This window comes from Schistocerca serialis, chromosome 9 (genome assembly GCF_023864345.2).
Source record: "Schistocerca serialis cubense isolate TAMUIC-IGC-003099 chromosome 9, iqSchSeri2.2, whole genome shotgun sequence".
Taxonomy (NCBI): domain Eukaryota; kingdom Metazoa; phylum Arthropoda; class Insecta; order Orthoptera; family Acrididae; genus Schistocerca; species Schistocerca serialis.
Window position 1 is genome coordinate 12,616,256 of NC_064646.1, and position 25,656 is coordinate 12,641,911.

The following is a 25,656-nucleotide window of genomic DNA, read 5'->3' on the forward strand; positions in this document are numbered from 1 at the left end:
TCGCACCAGAGGCGTCGGTACCGGACGCCGGCCGCATCGCCGAAGATTCTGCTCCCAGCCCTTCGAAGGGAGCGGACGCACGGACGAGGAAACAACGGTCGCCGAAGCGTTCATAAGAAACGCCGGCTCTCGACGGAAGACGACCAACAGGGCGGAGACAGTGAGCACGCTGCCGACGCCGTCTCTGACGCGTCGTTGCCAACGGAATCTATCAGCACCGCCCGAAAGCAGGCATCCTACACCATGGACAGGACGGCGGCCTCACCCAGCCCAGACGTTTCCATGGCTGAAGCTCCTCAGGGAAAAGATCAGGTGATGGAGCACAACTGGCATTTGTGGCCGAGCGGTAGTAGGCGCTTCAGTTTGGAACAGCGCGACCGCTACGGTCGCAGGTTCGAATCCTGCCTCGGGTATGGATGTGTGTGATGTCCTTAGGTTAGTTAGGTTTAAGTAGTTCTAAGTCTAGGAGACTGATGACCTCAGATGTTTAACAGCGCAATTCGGAGAATGCTCAGGAAGCAAAGGCAGTTGCGGTGCAAGAAAGATCGGGAGAATGAGGACAGGCAAAAGTTAGTAGAGATTCGTGCTGCTGTAAAAAGAGCGATGCACGAAGCATTCAACCACTACCAGCGTCATACCTTAGCAAAAGATCTTGCTGAAAACCGAAGGAAATTCTGGTCTTACTTAAAGTCGGTAAGCGGGTCGAAGGATTCCATCCAGTCACCCACTGATCAGTCTGGCCTGGCAACGGAAGACAACAAAACGAAAGCTCAAATTTTAAATTTAGCATTTGAGAAATCTTTCACGCAGAAGGATCGTACAAACATACCTCCGTTTGAGTGTCGTACAGATTCCCGTATGGAGCACGTAGTGATAGAGATCCCTGGGGTTGTGAAGCAACTGAATGGGTTGAAAATAAATAAATCGCCAGCTCCTGGTGGGATTCAAATTCGGTTTTACAGATAGTACTCTACTGCATTGGCTCCTTACTTAGCTTGCATTTATCGCAAATCTCTTGCCCAACGTAAATTCCCGAGCGAATGGAAAAAAGCGCAGGTGACGCCTGTATATAAGAAGGGTCCTCAAAATTACAAACCAATATCCTTAACATCGGTTTGTTGCAGGATTCTCGAACATATTCTCAGTTCGAATATAATGAACTTCCTTGAGACAGAGAAGTTGTTGTCCATGTATCAGCACGGCTTTAGAAAGCATCGCTCCTGCGAAACGCAACTCGCCCTTTTTTCACATGATATCTTGCGAACCATGGATGAAGGGTATCAGACGGATGCCATATTCCTTGACTTCTGGAAAGCGTTTGACTCGGTGCCCCACTGCAGACTCCTAACTAAGTTACGAGCATATGGGATTGGTTCCCAAGTATGTGAGTGGCTCGAAGACTTCTTAAGTAATAGAACCCAGTACGTTGTCCTCGATGGTGAGTGTTCATCGGCGGTGAGTGTATCATCTAGAGTGCCCCAGGGAAGTGTGGTAGGTCCGCTGTTGTTTTCTGTCTACATAAATGATCTTTTGGATTGCGTGGATAGCGATGTGCGGCTGTTTGCTGATGATGCTGTGGTGTACGAGAAGGTGTCGTCGTTGAGTGACTGTAGGAGGATACAAGATGACTTGGACAGGATTTGTGATTCGTGTAAAGAATGACAGCTAACTCTAAATATAGATAAATGTAAAGTAATGCAGATGAATAGGAAAAAGAATCCCGTAATGTTTAAATACTCCATTAGTAGTGTAGCGCTTGGCACAGTCACGTCGATGAAATATTTGGGCTAACACTGCAGAGCGATATGAAGTGAGACAAGCATGTAATGGCAGTTGTGAGGAAGGCGGATAGTCGTCTTCGGTTCATTGGCAGAATTTTGGGAAGATGTGGTACATCTGTAAAGGAGACCGCTTATAAGACACTAGTACGACCTATTCTTGAGTACTGCTCGAGCGTTTGGGATCCCTATCAGGTCGAATTGAGGGAGGACATAGAAGCAATTCAGAGGCGGGCTGCTAGATTTGTTACTGGTAGGTTTGATAATCACGCGAGTGTTACGCAAATGCTTCAGGAACTCGGGTGGGAGTCTGGAGGAAAGGAGGCGCTCTTTTCGTGAATCGCTATTGAGGAAATTTAGAGAACCAGCATTTGAGGTTGATTGCAGTACAATTTTACTGCCGCCAACTTATATTTCGCGGAAAGATTACAAAGATAAAATAAGAGAGATTAGGGCTCGTACAGAGGCATATAGGCAGTCATTTTTCCCTCGTTGTGTTTGGGAGTAGAACAGGAGATGCTAGTTGTGGTACGAGGTATCCTCCGCCACCCACCGTATGGTGGATTGCTGAGTATGTATGTAGATGTAGAAGGGACGCGGAACTGTGGCCGACAGCCTTCACAGACCATTTGGCATACATCTGCTCGGTCACACTCCCCCGACAGCTCACATACCGCAGCCGTGGTCCATGGACGCTGCACGGTTCCTATTTGTACGAGGATGCATGTAGGCGGTGGATCGCTGCTACGTGGGACCGCTGCCTTCGGAGTTTGCATTGCACATCCTTCCACCTTACGCGCTAATCCAGCCCTCCGACGGACACTCATAGAATATGGCCCTGACAGCGTGCTGCCGTCGGGTGACGTCGGAATTTTATTACACTGCGCTGAGGGAACTGCCGCCATCACGTGAACGGCAGACAGCGGTTAATCGTCTCAAAGCACGCCTTCTCCGTCTCACCGCGGAACGGTTTGAAGGAGCCCGAGTCCGGGCGATGGTGCAGTATACCATCCCCACCGAAATGGCATCCGTATATCACGTCATCAGAGAGAGACGCCACAGCAGGCGCCACTTTACAACATCAGGAGACGCAGTAGAGGGTGGGCGCGTCGACTCGCAGTGTGCCATCGCTGCGGCGTTCGTCCAGCATTATACCTCCTGGAAATTGAAATAAGAACACCGTGAATTCATTGTCCCAGGAAGGGGAAACTTTATTGACACATTCCTGGGGTCAGATACATCACATGATCACACTGACAGAACCACAGGCACATAGACACAGGCAACAGAGCATGCACAATGTCGGCACTAGTACAGTGTATATCCACCTTTCGCAGCAATGCAGGCTGCTATTCTCCCATGGAGACGATCGTAGAGGTGCTGGATGTAGTCCTGTGGAACGGCTTGCCATGCCATTTCCACCTGGCGCCTCAGTTGGACCAGCGTTCGTGCTGGACGTGCAGGCCGCGTGAGACGACGCTTCATCCAGTCCCAAATATGCTCAATGGGGGACAGATCCGGAGATCTTGCTGGCCAGGGTAGTTGACTTACACCTTCTAGAGCACGTTGGGTGGCACGGGATACATGCGGACGTGCATTGTCCTGTTGGAACAGCAAGTTCCCTTGCCGGTCTAGGAATGGTAGAACGATGGGTTCGATGACGGTTTGGATGTACCGTGCACTATTCAGTGTCCCCTCGACGATCACCAGTGGTGTACGGCCAGTGTAGGAGATCGCTCCCCACACCATGATGCCGAGTGTTGGCCCTGTGTGCCTCGGTCGTATGCAGTCCTGATTGTGGCGCTCACCTGCACGGCGCCAAACACGCATACGACCATCATTGGCACCAAGGCAGAAGCGACTCTCATCGCTGAAGACGACACGTCTCCATTCGTCCCTCCATTCACGCCTGTCGCGACACCACTGGAGGCGGGCTGCACGATGTTGGGGCGTGAGCGGAAGACGGCCTAACGGTGTGCGGGACCGTAGCCCAGCTTCATGGAGACGGTTGCGAATGGTCCTCGCCGATATCCCAGGAGCAACAGTGTCCCTAATTTGCTGGGAAGTGGCGGTGCGGTCCCCTACGGCACTGCGTAGGATCCTACGGTCTTGGCGTGCATCCGTGCGTCGCTGCGGTCCAGTCCCAGGTCGACGGGCACGTGCACCTTCCGCCGACCACTGGCGACAACATCGATGTACTGTGGAGACCTCACTCCCCACGTTTTGAGCAATTCGGCGGTACGTCCACCCGCCCTATCGCATGCCCACTATACGCCATCGCGCAAAGTCCGTCAACTGCACATATGTTTCACGTCCACGCTGTCGCGGCATGCTACCAGTGTTAAAGACTGCGATGGAGCTCCGTATGCCACGGCAAACTGGCTGACACTGACGGCGGCGGTGCACAAATGCTGCGCAGCTAGCGCCATTCGACGGCCAACACCGCGGTTCCTGGTGTGTCCGCTGTGCCGTGCGTGTGATCATTGCTTGTACAGCCCTCTCGCAGTGTCCGGAGCAAGTATGGTGGGTCTGACACACCGGTGTCAATGTGTTCTTTTTTCCATTTCCAGGAGTGTAGGTCTTTTTACACTGAGGACCCACAGACTGTTCGCGAGTACGAAGACATCCTGTGCGGTCTGCCTGACCGCAGAGTAGAGGCCCAGGACGACGCCCTGCTGGCTCCCATAACTGCTGAAGACTTAACAGCGGACTCGGCACGCGGTGCCCCGAGTAAGTCACCAGGCCAAGACGGCTTACCAAACGAATGTAAGGGGGACTTCCTCTAAACCGTTGTCTCTGAGTATCAATCTTGTGCAGTGAATCATTTTCAAGTGTGCCTTCTAGTGCTCAGAACGCCCCAATGGGCAGGAGTATCCTCGAATAATGCGCCTAAATATTTCGATAGCCCTGTGCGGTACAATGCATGATGGCGGAACGCCTCATGAGTCGTCATCAGGTGGACCTACAAGTCCAGAGCGTTTTCGGGCGCAGCTTGCAAATTCTAATACAGCACCATGCCCTTTAGCCGGTTGAAGGCGTTCGTTCTGGCAGTGGGAAAGTAAGCGGTATCTGGGTGTGGGAGTTCGTCGGGCCTGATACACTCTGGCTGTCGTCACAACAGGAGCGCCAGTATACGTTGTACAAGATCCCAGAAGCTGCCTGCCACAGCACATGCCACGCGAATCGATGACTGCACAGTGCGGACACAAAGGGTCGTCAGCGATTGGCTCTATAAACTGCTGCATCTAGTTCATTTAAGGTACGCGTTGTTGAGAGGCATATGTTACTGTTTGCTGTCTCTGTGTTGTAGTGTGAACAGATATAAAGAAAGAGTGTAGTGCGCGTTTCAAGGAAGGTTGAGTTATCCTTAGCACTGCCTTCTGCTTATTATACTGCTTGACAAAAGAATGCCTAATTAGGCTGGTGACCGATTTTAATATGTAACGTTGCAACTTGCTTTCGTGCTGGGAGAACGTCTGTGCCTGACCCACCTCTTTACTGTTTCTTATACCCAGAGCTGGGGTGTTTCGGAAACGAATTTCAGTTTGATTGTTCTGTTTCCATTAGGTTATCTCACGGTCACAACTTTTCAGAATTCCTCGCAGAGGTATAACGTTAGCATCGACTGCCGTTTAAGGTGGTCGGTGTTACCGTCACAATGTCATCCTATCCCTTCTCCTTGTCAGTGTTTTCCATATATTCCTTTCGTCTCCGATACGGCACAGAACCTCCTCATTCCTTACCTTATCAGTCCACCTCATATTCAACGTTAGTCTGTAGCATCACATCTCAAATGCTTCGTTCCCTTCTGCGTTGTTTTTTCCTCATACCGTGTTTCACTACCATACAATGCTGTGCTCCAAACGTACATTCACGGAAATTACTTCCTCAAATTAAGGCCTATGTTTGGTACTAGTATACTTCTCATCGCCAGGAATGCCCTTTTTGCCAGTGCTAGTCTGCTTTTGATGTTCTCCTTGCTCCGTCCGTCATTGGTTATTTTATTGCCTAGCTAGCAGAATTCCTTACCTTCATCTACTTCGTAAGCACCAATCCTGATGTTCAGTTTCTCGCTGTTCTCATTTCTGCTACTTCTCATTGCTTTCGTCTTTATTCGATTTATTCTAGGTCCATATTCTGCACTCATTAGCGCGTTCATTCTATTCAACAGATCATATAATTCTTCTTCACTTTCACTGAGGATAGCAATGTCATCAGCGAATCGTATCATTGACATCCTTTCACTTTGAATTTTAATTCCACTCTTGAATCTTTCTTTTATTTCCATCACTGCTTCTTCGATGGTCAGATGGAACAGTAGGGACGAAAGACCACAGCCCTGTCCTACGCCCTTTTTAATCCGGAAACTTCGTTCTTTGTCGTCCACTCTTATTATTCCCTCTTGGCTCTTGTATATACTGTATATTACTGTCTCTCGGTATAGCTTACCCCTATTTTTCTCAGAATTTCGAACACCTTGCACCATTTTACATTGTCGAACGCTTTTTCCAGGTTGACAGATTCTACGAACGTGTCTTGAATTTTCTTTAGTCTTGCTTCCGTTAACAACCGCAATTTCAAAATTGCCTTTCCTAAAATCGAACTGATCCAACACGTCCTCAGTTTTCTTTTACATTCTTCTGTATATCATTCTTGTCAGTAAAGTGGATGTATGAGCTGTTGTGCGATAGCTGTCGCACTTGTCAACTCTTGCAGTCTTCAAAATTGAGTGGATGATATTTTTCCGAAAGTCAGATGGTTTGTTGCCAGACTCATACATTCTACACACCAACGTGAATAGCCGTTTTGTTGCCGCTTCTCCCATTGATTTCAGAAATTCTGATGGAATATTAACTATCCCTTCCCCCTTATTTGATCTTAAGTGCTCCAATGATTCTTAAATTCTGATTCTAATACTGTATCCCCTGTCACTTTTAAATCTACTCCTGTTTCTTTTTCCATCACATTAGACAAATCTTCACCCTCATAGAGGCCTTCAATGTACTCTTTCCGCCTATCCGCTCTCTCCTATTCATTTAACAGTGGAATTCCCGTTGCACTCTTAATGTTACCACACTTGTTTCCAATTTCACTGAATGTTATTTTGACTTTCCTGTACGCTGAGTCAGACGTTGCGACAGTCAATTCTTTTTCGATTTCTTCACATTTGTCATGCAGCCATTTCGCCTTAGTTTTCCTGTACTTCCTATTTATTTCATTCCTCAGCGACTTGTATTTCCGTATCCCCAAATTTCCCTGAATATTTTTGTATTTCCTTATTTCATCGATCAGCTGAAGTATTTCTTCTGTTACCCATGGTTTCTTTGCAGTTACATCCTTTGTACCTACGTTTTTCTTTCCAGCTACTGTGATTGCCCTTTTCAGAGATCTCCATTCCTCTTCAACTGTACTGGTTATTGGACTACTCTTTATTGCTGTATCTACAGCCTTAGAGAACTTGAAACATATCTCGTCATTCCTTAGTACTTCCGTATCCCACTGCTAGGCGTATTGATTCTCCCAGACTAATGTTTTGAACTTCAGCCTACTCTTCATTACTACCAAATTGTGGTCTGAATCTGTAACTACTCCTAGGTACGCCTTACAATCCAGTATCGAATGGCTCTGAGCACTATGGGACTTAACATCTACGGTCATCAGTCCCCTAGAACTTAGAACTACTTAAACCTAACTAACCTAAGGACATCACACAACACCCAGCCATCACGAGGCAGAGAAATCCCTGACCCCGCCGGGAATCGAACCCGGGAACCCGGGCGTGGGAAGCGAGAACGCTACCGCACGACCACGAGATGCGGGCAATCCAGTATTGGATTTCGGAATTTCTGTCACACCATAATGAAAGGTAACTGAAATCTTCCCTTATCATCTGGCCTTTTTAAAGTATACCTCCTCCTATTGTGATTCTCGAACAGAGCATGTACTGTTACTAGCTGAAATTTATTGTTGTTGTTGTTGTGGTCTTCAGTCCTGAGACTGGTTTGATGCAGCTCTCCATGCTACTCTATCCTCTGCAAGCTTCTTCATCTCCCAATACGTACTGCAGCCTACATACTTCCGAATCTGTTTAGTGTATTCATCTCTTGGTCTCCCTCTACGATTTTTACCCTCCACGCTGCACTCCAATACTAAATTGGTGATCCCTTGATGCCTCAGAACATATCCTACCAACCGATCCCTTCTTCTTGTCAAGTTGTGCCACAAGCTCCTCTTCTCCCCAATTCTATTCAATACCTCCTCATTAGTTATCTGATCTACCCATCTAATCTTCAGCATTCTTCTGTAGCACCACACTTCGAAAGCTTCTATTCTCTTCTTGTCCAAACTATTTATCATCCATGTTTCACTTCCATACATGGCTACACTCCATACAAATACTTTCAGAAACGACTTCCTGACATTTAAATCTATACTCGATGTTAACAAATTTCTCTTCTTCAGAAACGCTTTCCTTGCCATTGCCAGTCTACATTTTATATCCTCTCTACTTCGACCATCATCAGTTACTTTGCTCCCCAAATAGCAAAACTCCTTTACTACTTTAAGTGTCTCATTTCCTAATCTAATTCCTTCAGCATCGCCCGACTTAATTCGACTACATTCCATTATCCTCGTTTTGCTTTTGTTGATGTTCGTCTTATATCCTCCCTTCAAGACACTGTCCATTCCGTTCAACTGCTCTTCCAAGCCCTTTGCTGTCTCTGACAGAATTACAATGTCATCGGCGAACCTTAAAGTTTTTATTTCTTCTCCATGCATTTCATACCTACTCCGAATTTTTCTTTTGTTTCCTTTACTGCTTGCTCATTATACAGATTGAATAACATGGGGGAGAGGCTACAATCCTGTCTCACTCCCTTCCCAACCACTGCTTCCCTTTCATGCTCCTCGACTGTTGAAACTGCCATCTGGTTTCTGTACAAATTGAAAATAGCCTTTCGCTCCCTGTATTTTACCCCTGCCACCTTCAGAATTTAAAAGAGAGTATTCCAGTCAACATTGTCAAAAGCTTTCTCTAAGTCTACAAATGCTAGAAACGTAGGTTTGCCTTTTCTTAATCTAGCTTCAAAGATAAGTCGTAGGGTCAGTATTGCCTCACGTGTTCCCATATTTCTACTGAATCCAAACTGATCTTCCCCGAGGTCGACTACTACCAGTTTTTCCATTCTTCTGTACAGAATTCCTGTTAGTATTTTGCAGCCGTGACTTATTAAACTGGCAGTTCGGTAATTTTCACATCTGTCAACGCCTGCTTTCTTTGGGATTGGAATTATTATATTCTTCTTGAAGTCTGAGGGTATTTCGCCTGTCTCACACATTTTGCTCACCAGGTGATAGAGTTTTGTCAGGACTGGCTCTCCCAAGGCTGTCAGTAGTTCTAATGGAATGTTGTCTACTCCTGGGGCCTTGTTTCGACTTAGGTCTTTCAGTGCTCTATCAAATTCTTTACGCAGTATCATATCTCCCATTGCATCTTCATCTACATCCTCTTCCATTTCCATAATATTGTCCTCAAGAACATCGCCCTTGTATAGTCCCTCTATATACTCTTTCCACCTTTCTGCTTTCCCTTCTTTGCTTAGAACTGGGTTTCCATCTGAGCCCTTGATATTCATACAAGTGGTTCTCTTTTCTCCAAAGGTCTCTTTAATTTTCCTGTAGGCAGTATCTATCTTACCCCTAGTGAGGTAAGCTTCTACATCCTTACATTTGCCCTCTAGCCATGCCTGCTTAGCCATTTTGCACTTCCTGTCGATCTCATTTTTGAGACGTTTGTATTCCTTTTTGCCTGCTTCATTTACTGCATTTTTATATTTTCTCCTTTCATCAATTATATTCAGTATTTCTTCTGTCACCCAAGGATTTCTACTAGCCCTCGTCTTTTTACCTACTTGATCCTCTGCTGCCTTCACCTCTTCATCCCTCAAAGCTATCCATTCTTCTTCTACTGTATTTCTTTCCCCCGTTCTTGTCAATTGTTCCTTTATGCTCTTCCTGAAACTCTCTACAACCTCTGGTTCTTTCAGTTTATCCAGGTCCCATCTCCTCAAATTCCCGCCTTTTTGCAGTTTCTTCAGTTTTAATCTACAGTTCGTAACCAATAGATTGTGGTCAGAGTCCACATCTGCCCCTGGAAATGTCTTACAATTTAAAACCTGGTTCCTAAATCTCTGTCTTACCATTATATAATCTATCTGATATCTTCTAGTATCTCCAGGGTTCTTCCATGTATTATTATTACAAAAGTCAATTAATCATTCTCCTCTCTCATTCCTCGTCCCAAGCTCTTATTCTTCTGTAACCTCTCTTCTCCTCCTTCCCCTACAGCTGCATTCCAGTTCCCCATGACCATTAGATTTTTATCCTCTTTTGCGTACTGTATTGCCCTTTCAGTATCCTCATTTACTTTCTCTATCTCTGCATCTTCAGCTAGCGACGTCGGCATGTATCCCTGAAGAGTGCTATAACTGAGTAATCAAAACATATCTTTTGAGAAGCAGTCATGTACAACTTAACAAACATTTCCAATCTCTGAATTAAGTCTTCTGTCAACTGTGCAGTAAACCTCTTTTTTGCTGTGGCCTGTGAAGTCGGCAGCCGCTCTCCCGTGGAGCTGATCTGTCGAACTGAGGAGACGATCTGCGCTGATGAACTGGCCCCTGAAAGCAGTCGTCGGCTCATTTATGCCAGCGCCGGAGGGGGCGCTAGTGTCGTGTAATCTTCCCGGAGAGGCGAGGTGCGACACCTGATCTGTGTTTATTGCCATGCTGCCGCTACCCCTCGGGGTCCGCAGATACCGACGTTCGAGCTGGCGGCCTTTTGACGAACAGCGCACGAGTCGTGTCCTACAATGACAGCACAGAACACAAACTCATTTCAAATGCAGCTGGCACAGTATCTGGAGAGGCTAAACTTGCGATACTAAACGATGAAACACCACCATGTCTTGTTGTTGTTGTTGTTGTGGTCTTCATAATAATAAACACAAATATGCTCCATAGAAGGCTGTAACGTGATGTTTATTTAATCATGCGATTAGCTAATTTCGATTAAGCATCATTGTCAGGCACCTGTTGTAAGATAGCAAGAACTATGCCCCTTACATGAAGTCATTAAAGATCACCTAACTCACGTAGAGCGAACAGTAGGGCTGAACAAAAATTACTGACAAGGCACAATGCATTTTGTAGAGGGTCTAGTATGGATGTGTTGAAATAATTAATGTCGGGTGATGGCTTTAAAGTAATTCACACGACATGAAAAACTTTGTGGAAACGCGTCGATTTACTGGAGGCTAGTTTATCCCAGGGAAGTACTCAGAATTGACCGTGGCCGCCGGAGGAGCGGCGAAGGGAAGCAACAATAGGCAGCTTAGGGCGGCTCAAGCTCTGAGAAAGCGGCAACGGGACACGACCTCTAGCTGCCTTAAGATGAGTGAGAGTGAGTGGGTGGTTGAACCCATGCTGGTGTACCGGGAAGCAGACGGAGAACTTGTACGCCTGTTGATAAATATCCATTGTCCCGTTTTCAGTGAAACATGCGAGAAAGTCGCGCAAAGCTACGGTGGAGCGGTCAACGGAGGTCAAAATATGCGTGTTCGTGACTATAGAAACTTCACACTGAATTCACGGTCCACAGAGTCTGAAGTAAATCAGGTGAAGAGTGACAGAATGAAATACGCCGGCCTCCGATGGGAACTTAGGACCAAGGAATTTGAAGTACTCTCCTGGGAGTCAGAATTCCGGAAAAATTGGTTTTTGTGCAGACACTAACCTTGATGGGTGGCCTGGGATGAGCTAAATAGCAGAATTTGAAAGGAAGGGAAATTTTGTGGGAATTTGTTCACTTCCCAGAGCAGACATTGGTCAGCACTGGGAAGCAACACATAATTAACGTGACTTGTGCTGCAATTGGCGTAAGTGGTTTTGCTGGAGAGGAAACCGAGGCAAAGAGCAGACTGTGAGAAGTCTCCATAGTGGTCTTCCATTCCCAGCTTGCCTTGAGTGCAGACGTGGCGTTCTTTACTCAGCTTGCCTGAGAAAGAGTGAGCATCTCTGTAGTTTAGGACTTAGCAAATGGAACGATTGAGCTTGGAGATAGGAAGTTTTGGTTCAGCTATGTACTGAGCAAGATAGCTAGGAGTGAACAGACGAGCACAGCCTTGCAGCACCACGAGGTCGGCCGACGTCCGCGCAACAACACCGCTCCACCACGCTGAATTCGGTGATATTGCGCCCGCTCTAGCCACTGAGTAATTTGTTGGATCACATCGGTAAAGTTTCCACGAGGGTTTCATCGACCGTATACTGTAGAATTCTTCTCGCACTTCACATTATGCTTGGGTGAGTCGATGGGAATTATTTTTGATTTATCACGCTTTACTCCATGCAAACGCAATTTATTACCACTGCCCGTTCAGAGAGTCATGTAATGTGATGAATGAAGGTCGTGAGTTAAAATAAATCTGTGCTAATCGACTGCATCTCTTTTCAATCAAGCAGTTGAAATCCCAAGTCATGTTCTTAATTAGTTTTATGTTCAACATTTGCATCTGGTGTTCAATAGCTGAATATAACATCAATGTGCACCCCTTTTTAATTAAAAGGGATCAATTCCGAACCAATTAATGTCAACACTGCCACTGCAGTTCAATCAGGAGTCACAGGGCCTTATTACTTTCTTTGCGTTATCCGACATTGCGGCAGTTTTGCACTCTTTGTTGATCTGTTAGTCAATTACCTGGGGTGAACACATACCAAAACCAGATAAGTGACGGGTGGGGTGTTACACTGTAAAAGCAACATGGAAAAGCACTACAATGTTTGCATACATGTCCATGTATAAATAACACTTTACACATCCCACATTAAGATAAAACTTTACTATACAAATTTCTTACTTAGGTTTGTAACATTTGTACTTAAATTCATTTGCGAATCACTCTTAATTACGAATAAAAGCAGCCACATTCCATCATTTTGCGAGCGGATCTACACTAAAGTGACACCTTTTAAGATCGTATTCTGAACTTCATCTATGTACAACAACATGATACCTGACAGCAGCTGGTAATTTTTTGTAACAGATACATATCCATCCAAAGACTTTAAAAGACTCTCGATGGAACATATCATACGCACGTTACATACATTGCTGGCATGCCAGATTTAGTTGATGTCATGTATAAGAACAGTCAGCGACCAAAGAATACATTAAGGACACACAGTTTGACATAAAATATTGTATAGAGTATATGGCACATCACCGGACAAACTACATTATTTTAAATATCATATTAACAAAAATATATATGAAGAATGTACAAAATTCCAGTGTACTGTGAACAATATTGTATGCCCATTTGTATGCCCTTAATGTATTCTTTGGTCGCTGACTATTTTCAAACATGACATCAACTAAGTCCGACACGCTAGTAATATACGTAACGTGCCTATGATGTGTGCTATTGAGAGTCTTAAAGTCTTTGGATGAATATGTATCTGTGACAACAAATTGCCAGCTGCCGTCAGTTACCATATCGTTGTACATAGAGCAAAGTTCAGAATACGATCTTAAAAGATGTCACTGTAGTGTGGATCCTTTGGTAAAATGATAGAATGTGACTGCTTTTTATTTGTAATTAAGAGTTATTTCAAAATAACATGCTTGGCGACGTATGCAGACAATGTAATGCTTTACCATGTAGGTTTTGCAGGTGCTTGACGATGACGCTTAGTCGGAATTAGCTAATCGCACGGTTAAATAAACATCGCATCACAGCCTACTACGGACCACATTTACATTCATTAAGTATCTAGGGGCTGCGGATCCACTGCGTCTACTCCCCACAGTCTTGCATCACCCAGCTCAGTGATGTCACAATAGAGTGCTGATTCTACACCGTAAAATGAAGTCGTCATTGCAATTTTTGAACAAGGGAAATCTTCCAATGACTTTTCTAGCACCAGAGAAGGCAGAAGTTTTATTTCAGTGTTGACGACTGACGATTGACCTGTAACTCACATGTGTTTGTAAACAGTGTTGACAATATTTTTCATTTTATTTTTATTTATGTAGTTCCATGCTTTATGATTATTACTAGTTTTGAGAATATATACTTACAGTAAATAATAAAACAAATTAATAGGTTTCTACCACAAATGATGTTCTACCAAGCAACGAAATAAAAATGTATCCGCCATAAATAATGTTCTACCATTAGTAATGTTCTACCAAGTAAGAACAGAAGAATCAATTAAAAATCATAAATAATGTGCTTGCCTCAAACAAATGGAGAAGTCTTTTCTCTGAACCTATGGGCTTTCTCTAGCTCGCTTCGATTTTTGAATTTTTGGGTAAAATGAGCCTGTATAACATTTCCAACTGTTCGCGAGACATTCGAAAATAACTGAAAAAACGGTCTTCACAAGACCACAGTTCCATGGAAAGACGTCGTTTTTCGTACAGTGTTAATTTCATATTTCCACTTCCTTCGTTTTCCTCGAAGAGACTGCAAATAAAGGCAGCAGTTGATCGTCGTGAGAGCTGATACTCTTGTTTACTGGCCAGTAACCGTCTCGCCCGCAACGAGCGCCGTTCGACAACTGGGTCGCTGCGTCCTGCCCGCTCTCTGTCTGACCACAGTCTTACTCTCCACGTAATCGCGTAGCCTACGAGATGTTGCGTGTGGCGTGTTGTTCAGATCTTCATCCATTCATGGTTATGTTACTGTCGTACAGAACGCAACGTTTCACGTGGTTCTCAACTTAAAATTAAGGTACGTTATTCGGTGTTAACTAGTCGTAGTGAAGTTGGTTCTGTTGTACTTGGTATAACCAACGTACGGTGGACTCTCGACTATGGGGCTCGTGAGTATCCGGCCTCCGGACTATCAGACCTACCGAATTAACATCATAATAATACTTCTCCGTAATAAGGTGAGGATTTATTTTTTGTAGGTACTGTACTTTACCAAAGCTTGAGCAAGCAGGTGCCGGTTACAACGCTGCACGACCATTCAAAATGTTTTACACATCTTTTGTGCTTCTAACAAATCTAGAGTCACAACTATAATAATGAATAAATTACGGGAGTAACAGTTCGAAAAACGATACTTAGAAGCCCTCACAAACAACAATGAAAACACGTAGAGAGCAGTTCTCTTGGCAATCCTGTATGCTTTCTTTCTTCAGTTGCATATCAAACCGCCCCAAGTACGCGCGTTGTTAAATTGTTATTTTTGCGATCCTTTGTGTTTTAATTAAAGAGTCCGAAATGGATGATAAACGGAAAAAACTTTTAGTGATTATGGAAGTGAGAAAATGTAAATAAAATTGGATTGTGGTGTAAAAAAATGTGTTTTTAATAATACTGCATGGATCGGATGAGAGAATTTATAAACTCCGGCCTATTCGGCGTTTTTGTTGGTCAGTCTGACCTCCCGCCACATTAGGCCGTATAGTCAGGAGTCTACTGTATGATCAGTCTCCATTACACTACATCGCAATTTTTTTTTTCTTCAGTTCACGATAGCGATATGGATTCAAGATCTAGGTTAAGTGATGCTGCAGATCGAAAGAAAGATGAAGAGAGAAGATAGTAAACTATTACAGAAAATATCACGACTAGACTAATATTTTAGTGGTAAAAGTGGAAATGGACTGCGTGGTTCTGAACATTCAGGTGAAGTTGCGGTTCCAAACAGTAACAATGAACAGTATAGTTCTGTAAGTGCAGACGAAATTAGAGTTCTAAACGGTAAACAGAAAGCTGAAATCCTAACTTTCGGAGTTCGGAAGTATGTCAAGAATCTACACACTCTAAAGGAGAGGATTTTCCTGTTTCCAGTAACGACCCATTTTACTGAGAAAACAATGACCAGTCACTGGATTGTTTGATTAAAAATGGTATGGATCGAAACAAAAATGCTGATTTTTCTGTGTCCTCCCGGCGATACGCCGACGGATCTCAGTGATCCTGCAGTAAAAAAATTGTTTCGGAGGGTTTTGGTGAACAGGGAAATCATCAACCGTGAATATCTTGTATATTCTCCCAGCCGAGGATCGTTCTTCTGTCCTTGTTGTCAATTATTCGGTTGTACATCTCAATTTGCAACATCTGGTTTCAGATACTGGCGCCATGCTGGAATATCAATAGGAACATGAAAATTCTACCTCTCACAGAGACTGCTCTTTAAAACTGAAAAACAGAGGAAACGCGATGAATAGAACTGGCAAACGGTTGCTCACCCAGCACGAATATGGGGTTGCATATTGGAGAAATGTGGTAAAATGATTTGTTTCGTAGTTAAGAAGCTAGCTTCTAGGGGTATAGCGTTTCGTGAAGAGAAAGATGAATTTGGCACTGTGAAAAATGAAATTTTTATGATAGTCTGGAGTTATCTGTGGAATACGATTAGTTTTAGGCTAATCATATAGCAAGTTGTGGTAACCCTGGAAAAGGATTTTATTTCAAATTTGTCACCACCAATTTATGAAGACTTAGTACATTTTATGCGGAGGTCACTGACCCAAAAACTATGCAATGAAGTAATTTCTTCAGTCATAGGAGATTCTACACCAGATAGGGTCCGTAATGACCAGTGAAGTATAATAATTAGATACGTAAATGAAGATGGACTCCGAGTTGAAACATTCCTGTGTTGGTTGCTCTGGAGAGAAACTTTCTGAAACAGTTTTGAATTCTTAGAACTATATCGACTGATATTTGACAGCTGCAGAGGTCAGTCTGGCGAGTCTTCACGCTTGTAAGCAAAACTCAAGGACCGAAACTCTCTAATTTTCTTTATTCCACGTTCGGCTCACCCGCCGAATCTAGTTGGCCTACAAGCTGCTCAATGCTGCACAACTGCAATACGGTGTTTTGAGTTAATTCAAGGTTTCTACAACTTATTTTCTGATTCTACAGGCAGATGGACCATCTTAGAAAAATTTGTTGATCCGCCTTGTACCATGGGAAGCAACTAGAGGATGTTGTTTGGTGGCCGGTATCGTCTTTCTGTAACACAACAGCACGCATGTATTAACAGGGTTCTTTATTAACATAAACAGGAAGCTACTTACCATGAACCATGGACCTTGCCGTTGGTGGGCGATACAGATGGCCGTACCGTAGGTGCAACCAAAACGGAGGGATACCTGTTGAGAGGCCAGGCAAACGTGTGGTTCCTAAAGAAAGGCAGCAGCCTTTTCAGTAGCTGCAGGAGCAACAAACAGTCTGGATGATTGACTGATCTGGCATTGTAGCACTAACCAAAACGGCCTTGTGTGCTGGTACTGCGAACGGCTGAAAGCAAGGGGAAACTCCAGCCGTAATTTTTCCCGAGGGCATGCAGCTTTACTGTATGGTTTAATGTTAATGGCGTCCTCTTGGGTAAAATATTCCGGAGGTAAAATAGTCCCCCATTCGGATCTCCGGGCGGGGACTACTCAAGAGGACGTCATTATCAGGAGAAAGAAAACTGGCGTTCTACGAATCGGAGCGTGGAATATCAGATCCCTTAATTGGGCAGGTAGTTTAGAAAATTTAAAAAGGGAAATGGATAGGTTAAAGTTAGATATAGTGTGAATTAGTGAAGTTCGGTGGCAGGAGGAACACGACTTCTAGTCAGGTCAATACAGGGTTATAAATACAAAATCAAATAGGGGTAATGCAGGAGTAGGTTTAATAATGAATAAAAAAATAGGAGTGCGGGTAAGCTACTACAAACAGCATAGTGAACGCATTATTGTGGCCAATATAGACACGAAACCCACGCCTACAGTATGTATGCCAACTAGCTCTGCAGATGATGAAGAAACTGATGAAATATATTATGAAATGAAAGAAATTATTCAGGTAGTGAAGGCAGACGAAAATTTAATAGTCATGGGTGACTGGAATTCAAAAGTAGGAAACGGGAGAGAAGGAAACATAGTAGGTGAATATGGATTGGGGCTAAGAAATGAAAGAGGAAGCCGCCTGGTAGAGTTTTGCACAGAGAACAACTTAATCATAGCTAACACTTGGTTCAAGAATCATCAAAGGAGGTTGGATACATGGAAGAATCCTGGAGATACTAGAAGGTATCAGATAGATTATATAATGGTAAGACAGAGATTTAGGAACCAGGTTTTAAATTGTAAGACATTTTTAGGGGCAGATACGGACTCTGACCACTCGGTTATGAACTGTAGATTAAAACTGAAGAAACTACAAAAAGGTGGGAATTTAAGGAGATGGGAATTAGATAAACTGACTAAACCAGACGTCGTACAGAGTTCCAGGGAGATTATAAGGGAAAAATTGACAGGAATTGGGGAAAGAAATACAGTAGAAGAAGAATGGGTAGCTTTGAGGGATGAAGTAGTGAAGGCAGCAGAGGATCAAGTAGGTAAAACGACGAGAGCTAGTAGAAATCCTTGGGTAACAGAAGAAATACTGAATTTAATTGATGAAAGGAGAAAATATAAAAATGCAGTAAATGAAGCAGGTAAAAAGGAATACAAACGTCTCAAAAATGAGATCGACAGGAAGTGCAAAATGGTTAAACAGGGATGGCTAGAGGACAAATGTAAGGATTTAGAGACTTATATCTCTAGGGGTAAGATAGAAAATTAAAGAGACTTTTGGAGAAAAGAGAACCACTAGTATGAATATCAAGAGCTCAGATGGAAACCCAGTTCTAAGCAAAGAAGGGAAAGCAGAAAGGTGGAAGGAGTATATAGAGGGTCTATACGTGGGCGATGTACTTGAGGACAATATTATGGAAATGGAAGAGGATGTAGATAAAGATGAATAGGGAGATCTGATACTGCGTGAAGAGTTTGACAGAGCACTGAAAGACCTGAGTCGAAACAAGGCCCCGGGAGTAGACAACATTCCATTAGAACTACTGACGGCCTTAGGAAAGCCAGTCCTGACAAAACTGTACCATCTGGTGAGCAAGACGTATGAGACAGGCGAAATACCCTCAGACTTCAAAAAGAATATAATAATTCCAATCCCAAAGAAAGTAGGTGTCGACAGATGTGAAAATTACCGAAATATCAGTTTAATAAGTCACAGCTGCAAAACACTAACACGAATTCTTTACAGAGGAATGGAAAATCTGGTAAAAGCCGACCAAGGGGAAGATCAGTTTGGTTTCCGTAGAAATATTGGAACACGTGAGGCAATACTGACTCTACGACTTGTCTTAGGAGAAAGATTAAGGAAAAGCAAATCTACATTTCTAGCATTTGTAGACTTAGAGAAAGCTTTTGACAATGTTGACTCTCTCTCAAATTCTAAACGTGGCAGGGGTAAAATACAGGGAGGGAAAGGCTATTTACAATTTGTACAGAAACCAGATGGCAGTTATAAGAGTCGAGGGGCACGAAAGGGAAACAGCGATTGGGAAGGGAGTGAGACAGGGTTGTAGCCTCTCCCCGATGTTATTCAATCTGTGTATTGAGCAAGCAGTAAAGGAAACTAAAGAAAAATTCGGAGTGGGTATTAAAATCCACGGAGAAGAAGTAAAAACTACGAAATTCGCCGATGACATTGTGATTCTGTCAGAGACAGCAAAGGACTTGGAAGGGCAATTGAACGGAATGGACAGTGTCTTGAAAGGAGGATATAAGTCGAACTTCAACAGAAGCAGAACGAGGATAATGGGATGTAGTCGAATTAAATCGGGTGATGCTGAGGGAATTGGATTGGGAAGTGAGACACTTAAAGTAGTAAATGAATTTTGCTATTTGGGGAGCAAAATAACTGTCAATGGCAAGGAAAGCGTTTCTGACGAAGACAAATTTGTTAACATCGAGTATAGATTTATGTGTCAGAAAGTCGTTTCTGAAAGTATTTGTATGGAGTGTAGCCATGTATGGAAGTGAAACATGAACGATAAATAGTTTGGACAAGAAGAGAATAGAAGCTTTCGAAATGTGGTGCTACAGAAGAACGCTGAAGATTAGATGGGTAGATCATATAACTAATGAGGAGGTATTGAGTACGATTGGGGAGAAGAGAAGTCTGTAGCACAAATTGACTAGAAGACGGGATCGGTTGGTAGGACATGTTCTGAGGCATCAAGGGATGACAAATTTAGCATTGGAGGGCAGCGTGGAGGGCAGAAATCGTAGAGAGTGACCAAGAGATGAAGACACTAAGCAGATTCAGAAGGATGTAGGTTGCAGTAAGTACTGGGAGATGAAGAAGCTTGCACAGGATAGGGTAGCATGGAGAGCTGCATCAGAGCAGTCTCAGGATTGAAGACCACAACAACAACAACATTGTTTTCAGAGTAGCAGGCTTTCAAAATCATTTATAATGGATCAAATGGTTCAAATGGCTCTGAGCACTATGCGACCTAACTTCAGAGGTCATCAGTCGCCTAGAACTAATTAAACCTAACTAACCTAAGGACATCACACACATCCATGCCCGAGGCAGGATTGGAACCTGCGACCGTTGCGGTCGCTCGGTTCCAGACTGTAGCGCCTAGCACCGCACCGCCACTCCGGCCGGCTATAATGGATCAAATTAGATCGGCTATAATGGATCAGATTAGATACTAATTTAGTTTCGGAACTGAAACAGGATGGAACAGTCTAGGTTGTACCCCTCACAAGGGAACCTCCCCATCGCACCCCCCTCAGATTTAGTTATAATTTGGCACAGTGGATAGGCCTTGAAAAACTGAACACATATCAGTCGAGAAAACAGGAAGAAGTTGTGTGGAACTATGAAAAAATCAAAATATACAAACTGCGTAGTCCATGGGCAACATAGGCAACATCAAGGAGGATGTGAGCACAGGAGCGCCGTGGAACCGTGGTTAGCGTGAGCAGCTGCGGAGCGATAGGTCCTCTGTTCAAGTCTTCCCTCGAGCGAAAAGTTTACTTACTTTATTTTTGCGAAGTTATGATCTGTCCGTTCTCTGTTCACTGTAATAAGTTTAGTGTCTGTGTTTTGCGACCGCACCGCAAAACCGTGCGATTAGTAGACGAACGGACGTGCCTCTCCAATGGGAACCGGAAACATTTTATCGCAAGGTCATAGGTCAACCGGTCAACCGGTTGCCCCACAGGAAAACACGTCTGATATAATCTATACGACATTGGTGACGGCATGTGCGTCACATGACAGGAATATGTTGTCGACCCACCTAACTTGCACACTTGGCGAATGGGTAAAAAGATTCTTCTACCTTGCCCGATTTAGGTTTTCTTGTGGATGTGATAATCACTCCCAAAAAGTGATGAAAACATAAGAGTTTGTCACATAAACTGCAAGAAATGAATGCAACAATTTCACAGTCGCACAGTTTTCTCTGTGCTCTGTCAAAACATATGTTTTTAATGTTTTCAAATATTTCCGAGTGTAGACCGTCAAATCCTGCATATGTCCAAGCCAATCTGAACATGTCTTGGAATTTTGGAGAGCGATGTTGATTATGTGTGAGTGCCTGAACTCTGATAATTGTTTGAAAATAAAAAAATTGAACTTTTCACTCGAGTCAAGATTCGAACCAAGTACCCCTCGTTCCGCAGCTGAACACGCTAACCACGGGACCACGGCGCTCCTGAGCTGACAATATCCTTTATGTTGCCCATGTTGCGCATGGAGTACTCAGTTTGTATATTTTGCTTATTTTTGTCATAATTCCAGACAATTGCTTCCTGTTTTCTCGATTGATCTGTGCTCAGTTTTTCAAGGCCTATCCACTGTGCCAACTTATAACTAAATCTGAGGGGGGTGCGATGGGTAGGTTCCGTTGTCAGAAAATTTCATTTTACCCCTCATTCCCCCGTGTTGGGAACCACTGTTGCAGGCAGTGGTCAGCGGCCGGCGAGACGAGTCTCGGAGGCAGGGCTGCACGCTACTAGTGCGGGCAACGGCCGGCGGCGGCGGCACTGCAGGTGTGGGAGTCAGCCGCCCGGGGGGGGGGGTGGCGGCGGGGGAAGGAGGGGGAGGGGGGGGCGCGAAGGCCGGCAGCGGCGCGGCGCGGGCGCCACACGGGGCCAGTCGGCGCGCTCACTCGCGGAAGCGCCGCTAGCTCTGCCTGCTGCGCTCAGTCGGGGCTCGACGTCGCTACGGGTCGCGCCGCAGCCTACACAGCGCAGCGTCCAGTGCCTTCACCGGTCCGTCCACACTGGCAAATGCCCACTGCCTGACAGGCGCGCACGTCGTGCTCACTACGCGTGTCACCCGAAAGCACTTCTTCCTACGGCAGAATAGCGAGCAGCAGATAGCACGTTAGAGTACGGGAGACATTCGCCATCCACCGGCGTCAGTATCGAGTAGGTGGTATACGGGACTGAAGCCCGACTCTCTGTCTGCTCGGCGGGGACAGTCTGTCCTGAGGAGACTCGCAGACAGGGGCGGCGCGACGGTCATGTGCCGTCCGGAGCTGCACGCGACCAGTGGCAGCAGCAGCAACAACAACACCTCAGCCGGCAGCGCCTCCAGCAGCACCAGCAGCCAGAGCCAGAGCGCGCCAGCAGCGCCGGCCGCCGGCGCCAGCCCCTCGAGCAGCGCGGGCCACCCCCGGGGGCGGCGCGCAGGCGCGGGGGCGGCAGCGGCAGCGGCGGGGGGCCGCAAGGCGAAGCGCGCCGGCGAGTCGCTCGACTACCTGCGGCTGTGCGCCGCCGTGCTGCGCTTCTGACGCGCCCGCCATGAAGGAGCACCGCGTGCGCGCGCTCCGCGTCACCACCACGTCCAGCATCAAGGGGTGAGTCTCCCACTCTAGTCCTCCTAAACACTCGTCATCTCAAACTGTGTGGCGGTCCCGTGTTCTGCAAGGGGCAGTCAAGCGAAAACGAGACACACTGAAAAATAGGAAGTAAACTTTTTATTCTTTCAAAATCGATGGCCATAACTGTGAAGGGGGGTAGGACGCCAAACGGGCCGTCTTGGAGCAGGAGAGACACCACAGGACATTTTAATTTCCACTGTCTATAGTTTTACTAATAAATTCATAAAACTTTGTCTGCATGACCAGGAAGAATTCAGGAGGAGGGAGGGAGCAGGAGATTAGTGTTTAACCTCCCGTCGACAACGAGGTCATTAGAGACAGAGCGCAAGCTCGGGTGAGGGAAGAATGGGGAAGGAAATCGGCCGTGCCCTTTCAAAGGAACCATCCCGGCATTTGCCTGGAGCTATTTAGGGAAATCACGGAAAACCTAAATCAGGATGGCCGGAGACGGGATTGAACCGTTGTCCTCCCGAATGCGAGTCCAGTGTGCTAACCACTGCGCCACCTCGCTCGGTGGGAAGGATTCAGGATTCACAATCACAGTAGTGCAAGTTCAAAAAAATAACAAAATAAATTTTTTACATGTGAAATTTCATAATTTTTTCACTTCTATTGGCTGTGTTTGTTGCTATAGGTACACGTTTCTTCATAAGCAAGAGAGATTCTTCGATGAATTTTGCACAGCATACAAACCATACTTACAGGTGTATGAAACTCTAGAAATTATTTAATTTATAAAAAAAATGAATGTGCTGTTACATTTTAAACTTCATGTTTAGAAAAAACACAAATTTTATAGTTAATTATCTCAATTTTTACCACAGTTTTTAATAGATTTCGACAATTCTAGAGTTTCATACACCTGTATGTATGGTTTGTATGCTGTGCAAAATTCATCGAACAATCTCCCTTACTTATGAAGAAATGTGTACCTATAGCAACAAATGCAGCCAATAGTAAGTGAAAAAAAGGTGAAATTCAAATGTAAAAAACATAAATTATTTTCTTATATTTTTGAATTTCCACCACTATAAGTGTAAATCTTGAATCCTTTCTGGTCACACTGACAAAGTTGTATGAATTTATTTTTAAAAGTATATACAGTGGAAATTAAAAATGCCTGTGGTGTCTCTCCTGCCCCAAGTCGTCCCGTTTGACGTCCTACCCCCCTTAAAACAAGTTTCCCACTCTGAGACAAGACTGTCAACTACTTTATTTACTCGAGTAAAACAACAGTCGAGATCGTAATAACATTTGTTAATTATTACTGGTTTCGGCTTGTATTAAAGCCGTCGTCAGATTTTTTTGGGGTCCTCTACGGCTGCCTCCACGGCTCTTCACGTCATACCACGATCGTGCACTGCCGTCTTCTCACCTGTCGATGGCTTTAGCCTAAGCCGAAACCGGTAATAATTAACAAATGTTATTGCAATCTCGACTGTTCTTTGAATCAAAGTTGGCACCTGATCGCTGCTCTCCACAGACAATATTGTCTAAAGCTACATTTTATTTATTTATTAACAATACAGAGTGACCCACTCCTTCGATAACTATGTGTTGGATCGTTTCCTACTAAAAACTACTAACAAAGCTGCACAGGTGGTCTCTTCGTCTTTTTCTGCAGCTTCTCTCAGTACTGTTATTTATTATCTCTTTTAAAATATTGCATTGTACATAAAAAACATATTTGATACATAAAATAAATTTTGGAAAGGAAGGCAAATTTAACTACGTTCTTAAGACAAAAATAATACATGATAGGAAAGATTGACATAGAAGAAGCTCCCTTTACATGGGTATTTCAAGCCGGACGGCTTCGGCAAACACTTCGAGCCTATCTCACCTCAATCAGCATATTATAGTCTACTACGGTTACTACTATACATATATATGTCATGAGATTAGCTCTAGTGGTTTGTGTGTGAGGTATGGTAGTATTATTTGTTACTGCAATTATTTTCTCCATTTGCCTGCGCCATAAGCCCGAGAGGAGCCTCGGAAGGATGACCTCGAGCTTCGTCTCCCAGCAGAGCGATGCCTTCTTGGAAGGGTGTTTGCGGCTGGCTGCGGAACCGCTATTGTACCACGGCCATGAATGTTTTTCTTCAGAGCTCCAAAACTATGGAAATCGCGTCGACAGAGATAGAGACTAATATGGAGAACGAGTAATTTTTCCCCCGTGAAATTTCTGCAGCGCATTGAAACAAACCTGGCAACACGCGGGGGTGCATTATCCTGCAACTAAACGATTCCGTCCGTCAACATTCCTGGGCGCGCTGAGCGACTGCGTGTTGTCGAGGCGGCAACACGCAGCTGCTAAGAATGTCGGCAGCTTCAGCAAGCGGCGCAATCAGTCTGAAGATGTGCCGAAACTGGTCATTTTAAATAAATGATATTTTGTGGTCCTGACTGTTTCTTCATAAATAATTATCAAAAGTTAGATCGCTGACACACCTAACCGTGTTAAAAAATCGTACTGGGACTTGATGGCACGCTTCAATTTTCGCAAAGTGTCCACGTACCGCTGAGCGTTAATTGCGGCGCCGTTATCCGGAAATTTAACGAGCAAAGGGCCCTTTCAGTCAAAGGAAACCGTCATCATGACTTTCCCAGAGCTGGTGTGCCTCTTGTTTAGTTTCGTTCACACAGCCCCAATCTCTCACCATACGATTTTCGTAATTTTGGTATCCTGAAAAAAGTCATTCGTAGACGTCGAATTTTTTGGGACGAATATCTAAAAGCCTGGGTACAATAATGATTTCGCAGGCATTTTTCAATGAAAGCATTCACAGTCTTTTCTCACAGTAGTATAAATTTATTAAAAGTTATGGGCACTTTTTTTAAATAATAAGCAGTTCACTCACTTTTTTCCAGCTGTCTCGTTGTCATTTCACATCTCCTCACAATTCCTCTATCGGAGGAATGTAGCAAGTCATAGTCTCCACTCCACACCTTCCGAACTCCTACAGTGCTGTCACGACGCTGCAGCACTGGCATCCAACTCAACATTTCAGATACCCCTGACCTGTGTTCTGCCGAATTCCCCGACATTCCTGTCTCCATAGATAGCGGCCTGCTTGCCGTAGCCAGATCTCTGCATCCGAGTGCCGGTCC

The 25,656-nt window shown here is 44.6% G+C and overlaps 1 protein-coding gene across 1 annotated transcript in view; it reads left to right on the forward strand.

Annotated features, from left to right (window-relative positions):
* Positions 1–243: 243 nt before the first annotated feature.
* Positions 244–25,656, forward strand: part of LOC126418738 (uncharacterized) — a 264,483-nt gene continuing 239,070 nt past the window's right edge. Inside the window, exons 1-3 of the mRNA XM_050085654.1 lie at positions 244–312; positions 4,349–4,508; positions 22,269–22,518. Coding sequence (XP_049941611.1) covers positions 244–312; positions 4,349–4,508; positions 22,269–22,518 — 479 coding nt within the window. The remainder of the gene's footprint in view (positions 313–4,348; positions 4,509–22,268; positions 22,519–25,656) is intronic.